The 7500-nt window shown below is 44.2% G+C and overlaps 1 protein-coding gene across 1 annotated transcript in view; it reads right to left on the bottom strand.

Moving 5' to 3' along the window:
* Nucleotides 1-7500, bottom strand: part of LOC307238330 (ephrin type-A receptor 3-like) — a gene marked incomplete at both ends in the record, with an annotated part of 92223 nt that overhangs the window by 39382 nt on the left and 45341 nt on the right. Inside the window, 2 exons of the mRNA XM_080011262.1 lie at nucleotides 130-242; nucleotides 2740-3075. Coding sequence (XP_079867388.1) covers nucleotides 130-242; nucleotides 2740-3075 — 449 coding nt within the window. The remainder of the gene's footprint in view (nucleotides 1-129; nucleotides 243-2739; nucleotides 3076-7500) is intronic.

Here is a 7500-nt window from a genome sequence, read left to right on the forward strand (position 1 = left end):
AAGAAAAAGAACTAATTTGGATGAGAGACAAATAATAGACAAGAGAGGAGATGTGTGTGTGTGTGTGTGTGTGTGTGTGTGTGTGTGTGTGTGTGTGTGTGTGTGTGTGTGTGTGTGTGCGTGTCTCACCTTCTCGTAGTAGATGACCTCATACTCCACGATGACTCCGTTGGGTCTGTCCGGACCCTGCCAGGCCAGCGTCACGCTATCCTTACTCCTCCTCTCCTTCAGCACCACACTCACTGGACAACACAAGCACACGCAGTGTTGAGTATGGGGGAATAAAAGATGTTGAAAGAAAATGTTTTTGTTCATAAAAAAATGTTTATTGAATGCAATTATTAAAATAATACAAATACAAATACAAATAAATATACAAATACAAATAAATCAAATAATAAATACAATAATTACAAAAAAAAATCAATAACACGTATTAAAAAATATAATAAAATAAAGTTATTAAAAAATATATATTTTCCATCACTGTAAAGTAGTATTTGAGGAATTGTGAAATGCAAATATGAGGAGAATATTAATATGAAAGAGGATGAAATAATATAATATTATATTTCAGACATTTATTACAATATTCCCATGCAAAAATCTGTATTTCCCAGGAACGAGAGAGAAAGCTTAATTGACAGAAAGAAAGAAAGAAAGAAAGAAAGAAAGAAAGAAAGACAAAACATAATAGAGAGTTATGAGAGCAAAACAAGGAGGGAATAACGAAGGAAAAGAAAGACAAAGGAGAGAGAACAGAGACGAGAGGAGCATGTGCACTATTTGACGTGCACGTCATCTAATTTGTCTAATGAGAGGGCACGCAGTCAGGAGCTGATGTTGTGTGTGTGGGCATCACCAACATGTGTGATTACACCGCCGCGTGTGTGTGTGTGTGTGCGTGTGTGTGTGTGTGTGTGTGTGTGTGTGTGTGTGTGTGTGTGTGTGTGTGTGTGTGTGTGTGTGTGTGTGTGTGTGTGTGTGTGTGTCTGTGTGTGTGTATGTGACATTGTTTGTGACACAAGTGGCACCCTTGACTTCCGACCCCATCTCTACAGATTGGGTCACAGGTTTTTACGTGGGTTGTTTGCGCATGGGTGACATGTGGGGGGTCTTAATGAGGTTAACAATCTCCTTCCAGGCCTCTCACCTCTTCCTCTCTCTCCCGCCATCCTCTCACACACACACACACACACACACACACACACACACACACACACACACACACACACACACACACACACACACACACACACACACACACACACTGACTGACAGACTCATCCTTACATGGGCCTTATTAATCATCCGCAGCCTGTTTCACACTTGTTTTTTTGGTTCTCTCTATTTCCTACTCCCTCTGTCACTACGTTGTTTCATATGTGAAAAGGTAGAGCAGTCAAGCGGCGGAGGAGAAGGAGAGATACCATAGAGGGGGGGAACGAAAAATGGGACCGGATACAATTCAAATATAGCTCCAGGTAGCAATACACGGGGTCCAGTTAGTAGTGTTAGGTATGTATTACAGTTTTCCGAGTTCTCGTATCGCTGGAATCAGAGGACACAAATTCAGCCTGACTTTGACACGATTTTGTCGTGGCCGACAACTTTAAAGCGTCCAGCCCGAATATGAACATGAGGAACGGGGGGGCGAGCTGCAGTTCGAGCCGCAGGAGCTGGAGCTCACAACTTTTGGGTTCTAATAATTTAAAGAAGAATTGCGCTCCGATTCACTAAAATATGATTTATTTCTCAATATGTCCACTTGAAAGTGAGCTGGACGATCCTGCTCACTGAAAAGAACCGGCTTTTACGGCTCCCAAGCACTTTTATTAACTATGAAATTGTATGAATGAGTTAGAGTTTTGTAAATTTCAGCATCGGCTCAGGTTGTCTGTCTACGCGTAGCAAACACTATGCAGTCCACAGGACGCAAGTCATTGTATGCGAATGACTTTCGAGAGACGAAGCTTGACCTTGGATCAAATGGCCTCAACGTTCTTCTACATTCGGTAAAAACAGTTTTTCACTCATTTCTGCTCCAAACGTACATCGATATTGATCAAACTCAAACGATGAGACGTCTGAAACGCCCCGATTCTAACAAGACTGCAACCATGCCTGTGCATCCTGCGGTTGTCGTGTTTCACATACTTTCAGCCTGAAAAAAAACAAGAACATTTAAAATTAAAAAAATCCCAGCAATAACAATAGGGATCCAGCCTGCTAACTATCCTACCTTGTGTTTTTAGGGTACTCACAGCTATCACCTGATATTGTTCGAAATGTTTTAATCGTTCAAAATGGTCGAATCGTTTGAAACGTTTGAATCGTTCCAAATGTTTGTTTTGTTAAAATCGTTAATTTGGGTGCATCGCACAAGCATCACTTGGGCGTAAGCAATGAAGGACAATAATTGTTTCAGAAATTAGCAGATTATGTTTCAACGGCACAGAAAAATAAATAAATAAATAGAAAATGAGAAATTGAGCAATGAGTAAAAATATTGTATTCTTTGTGAGTAGATTTTTTTTTTTTGTTCATTAAATTTTCCATCTATTCATCCATGCATCCATGCATCCATCCATCCATCCATCCATCCATCCATCCATCCATCCACGCATCCATCCATCCATCCATCCATTCATCAATCTATTAATCTGTCTATCCACGCATCCATCCATCCATCTACCCAATCCATCCATCCATCTACCCCCATCCATCCCCCCGTCTCACCTGTCTGTGAGGTTGTGACGTTGACCACCACCACCCCTCTGGGCGCGGGGCTCAGGTCGGAGACTCCGTTCTGGCTCTCAACGGTGAAGCTGTAGTTGGAGTCGGGCTGCAGGTCGGTGACCAGCACCACGGCCGACGAGAGGCCGAACTGCCGCGGGACGAAGTGGACGCTGCTGCCGCAGGGCGCGCACTTCCTGCCCTCGCCCGAGCACTTCCTGCAGTGGAGGCTGTAGGTGACGTCGCCCCGACCGCCCGTGTCCCGCGGCGGCGACCACTCCAGCGTCACGCAGGTCTCGTTGACCGTGGAGATGGCATTCTCCGGGGCCGACGGAGGACCTGAAAGAGGACACATTGGAGGATGTATTGGTTGTGAATATATCAGTGTTTTTCTACCGCTATGTGAGGGCTCTACGGGTGCACCGTAAAAATGTTTCAAAATCCACTAAATAATGGAATAATCCACTAAATAATGCTCTTGTGTTGCAAGATCAAAATTGCTAATTCACCAGTTCCAGCTGGAATAGAAGCACTGTGTTCATTAGAAACAGGTTTTCACCTGGAAGTGAGAACGATTCGTCGTGAAGAAAGGTTTGACACTGTTTTTGAGATTCAGTATTTAAAGTCACTCAATAGTCAGAAGAGTCACAAGAGTCGGTTGGCTCTAAGTTGTGAAATGGAATTCTCACATTAATGATTTTATTCCATCAAAAATATTTATTTTGGTGGAATGCAAAGTGTAAATCGAACACAATTAAATATGAATGATGCCAAATACCCAGAGGCTTCTTCCCTTGGACTTTAATTTGGTCCTCAGTCTGTGATTTGAAGATTCAATCACACTCCCACTCTTTTGCCGGAGTGACTCCCTGCTCCCGACTTATTTAAAGGATTTGTTCAATTTGAACAAATTGCTTGTGAGTCTTGCATCACTATGAGTAGGCCGTAATAAAAAGCACAGTTTTAATATCATTCTGATATATTGTGGCGTTTTTAGTGGCTAACAGGCCGTGCTAAATATCAAACAACAGCGGATTAAAAACCAGAGGATGATACTATGTTTGAGTCATTTCAAAAAAGGTAATGAAAGAAAAGCAATAGAAAAATTCATTATGATTTCCATGAAGCTTTCCAATTGATTTAATTGCAAATTAAAATCTGACCCCAGTGGTAGCAGGTAGTCCCGCTGAGTCGAATGAATGGCTCCATTCAGTGCTCAGGAATACGCTCTTCAAAAGGTGGCGATGAAAATTTAAATGTTGGCTCTACAATACATGAAGCGATTCTAATAATTCCAAGAATATGCAATTGAGAATTACTCAACGGCATATCAACATTTGTCCTTGAGTCATAATTACATCATAAGCTATCTGCCGCCTGCTGGTTATCACGTTGATTTATTTGAGAAATGACAGGTAAAATAGATAAAGGATCAATTTTATAAAAATGTTTAAAATTTGGGGATTTTCGTCATCCCAATTCCAAATCCAAATCGAAACCAAATCACTCTCAATTGGCCGTTGAAATCTGCAACTGCTTATATAAGTTTCCGGGTTTGTTTTTTTTGCCATTTTTGGTCCCTTAAATCAGGTCATAGCTACTAATCCTATGATATAGGATTAGTAGCTATGACCTGAATTAAGCCATGGAGGCTAAACTCGCAATTTACAGGATTTAAAGGATCTGCTGCTAACGTCTTTGTGCCAGATACCACAGGACACCTTCGTAGGTCTTGTAGAGTCAGTATTATATACTGTAAATACACAGTTCAGCCACAACATTAAAACCGACTGCCTAATATTGTGTAGCTCCCCCTCGTGCTGCCAAAACAGCTCTGACCCGTGGAGGCATGGACTCCACAAGACCTCTGAAGGTGTCCTGTGGTATCTGGCACCAAGATGTTAGCAGCAGATCCTTTAAGTCCTGTACGTTGAGAGATGGGGCCTCCATGGATTGGGCTTGTTGTTCCAGAACTTCCCACAGATGCTCAATCCGATTGAGATCTGGGGAATTTGGAGGCCAAGTCGGCAGCTTGCACTCTTTGTCATGTTCCTCAAATCATTCCTGAATATTTTTTGCAGAGTAGCAGAGCACATTATCCTGCTGAAAGAGGCCACTGCCCCCAGGGAATACCGTTGCCATGAACATTTCCCAGATCCTCACACTGCCTCACCGGCTTGCATTCTGCCCATAGTGCATTCTGGTGCCGTCTTTCCCCAGGTGAATGACGCACACACACCCGGCCATCCACATGATGTAAAAGAAAACATGATCCATCAGACCAGGCCATCTCCCTCCATTGCTCCATGGTCTTCTGTGGGGTCGGACCAGACGGGCTAGCCTTCTCTCCCCACGTACATCAGAAAGCCTTGGGTGTCCATGACCCTGTGGTCATCGGCTGGTTCATCGGTTGTCCTCCTTGGACCAATTCTGGTAGGTACTAACCACTGCACACCCCACAACACCTGTTGTTTCTGAGATGCTCTGTCCCAGTCATCTAGCCATCACAATTTGGACCTTGTCAAAGTGGCTCAGATCCTTACGCTTGCCCATTTTTTCCTTCTTCCAACACAAGAACTTCAAAAGCTGACTGTTCACTTGCTGCCTAATATATCGCACCCCTTGACAGGTGCCACTGGTACAAGAAGAGCAATGTTATTCACTTCACCTGTCAGTGGCTTTAATGTTGCGGTTGATCGGTTATGTATTTTTTATCTTTATCTTTATCTTTATATATTTTTAATTTATTATTTAAAAAACAAAAACAGCCTTATCTTACATATTCTTATATATTTTACTGATTTTTTTCCTCTTGCTCTACTTTACATTTATGTTTCGTGTACGCACCGCACACCAAGACAAATTCCTTGTACGTGTAAACTTACTTGGCAACAAAAAATGTTCTGATTCTGATTCTGATTCTTATGTACTGTATGTGTGTGTATGCATGTGCATGTGTGTATGTGTGTGTATGCATGTGCATGTGTGTGTGTGTGTGTGTGTGTGTGTGTGTGTGTGTGTGTGTGTGTGTGTGTGTGTGTTTGTGTGTGTGTGTGTGTGTGTGTGTTTGAGTGTGTGTGCCTGCAGAAAAATGTGCTCATACACATCCCCCATCCCTGAGCGATGCTGATATATGTGCATTAAGCCTGATGACATCTCATCAGGCGGTGGCTGAATGGTGAGGGCCGGGGACAGAGGCCTGGGACTTTCCTGATTGGCCCCCCGGCCCCCATCCATCGGCGGGGGGTTGGGGGTCAGGATGCTGGGGAGGGGCGTGCACGGAGGGATAATTGAGGCTTGTCTGTCATAAATCTGCAGGCTAGCAGTATGATTGCCTGGCCTTTATTATTGTCTCTTTATCAGCCTTGTCCTCCGCCCGTCCACCCCTCCCCCCCCTGCTGAGCTCATCCGTCCATCATGACCATCATTTCCTGTGCTCCTGATACCGTGTTCAGTCCATATATGTTTTCACCCAGCACACATAATCCACCGTTTTCGCCCCCATTCCTCTCTGCGGTCATGGCCAGGCTCAAGCCTCTATCTCTCTTTGCCTCTGGCTCTCACCTGACCCTCTCTCATTTTTCCGTTCCTTTCCCTTATCGTCCCTCCTTGGTGCTCTCCATCACTTAGCGGCACGAGACGTAAGTGACAAGATGGAGTGGGGCCACTCGGATGTCTCTATGTGCGTGCGCACTTCTGCACAAGCCATAGCTAATTTCCAGCTGATATCACCTGCCACATCTCACCTGCTGCCGGGATTAATGAGTGTAATCTACCGTAACCTGATAATGGCTTTCAGGCTATATATATATATAGAGAGAGAGATAAATATATATATCTATATATATATATATACGGTATACTGTATGTATATATTGTATCACGCACAGACACTGTGTCTCTGTGTCTCAGTATTTGCGTGTCTCTGTGTCTTCCTTCTTTTTCCTCTCCAGCACTGTCCTTTTCTCCACCCCCACAGCACTCCATCTTCATCCATCTCTTTCTGCCCTTCCTTCTATTTTCAACGCTCTGTCTGTGTATGTGTGTCTGTGTGGAGATGTACGTGTGTTTGTCTGTGTGTGTGTGTGTGTGTGCGTGTGTGTGTGCGTGTGTGTGTGTGTGTGTGTGTGTGTGTGTGTGTGTGTGTGTGTGTGTGTGTGTGTGTGTGTGTGTGTGTGTGAAAAGCGGAGATTAGGACAGAAATAGGCACCATCTCTCTCCTGGAGTATCACTGGTATCATTGCACATACTGTATATTGCATGTATCTTTCAACACTGAGGGAGCTGAAGAGGAGGGACGATGGGGGATGGGGGATAGATGGATTGATGAATAGATGGATGGATCGATCGATGGGGGGGTGGATGGATGGATGGATGGATGGATGGATAGACAAATGGGCGGACGGATGGATGGAGAGCTGTCCGCTGGCAACACTGTGGGAGCTGAAGAGGTGGGGTGAGGAGGATGGATGGAAGGATAGATGAATGAATGGATGGATTGACAGATGGATAGATGGATGGACGGATGGACGGATAGACAGAATGACGGATGGATAAATGGAAGAACGGATGGATAGAGGGATGGTTTGTAACACTAGGAGCTGAGAAGGAGGGACGAGGAGGATGGATGGATGGGACGGCCAGATGGATGGATGAACGGGTGGATGGTTTGCAACACTGTGGGAGCTGAAGAGGAGGCATGAGGAGCATGGGCAGACGGACAAACAAACAAAGTACAACAAATGTACAGGCAGATGGATGGAT

The sequence above is a fragment of the Zeus faber genome (genome assembly GCF_960531495.2).
Source record: "Zeus faber genome assembly, chromosome: 12".
Taxonomy (NCBI): domain Eukaryota; kingdom Metazoa; phylum Chordata; class Actinopteri; order Zeiformes; family Zeidae; genus Zeus; species Zeus faber.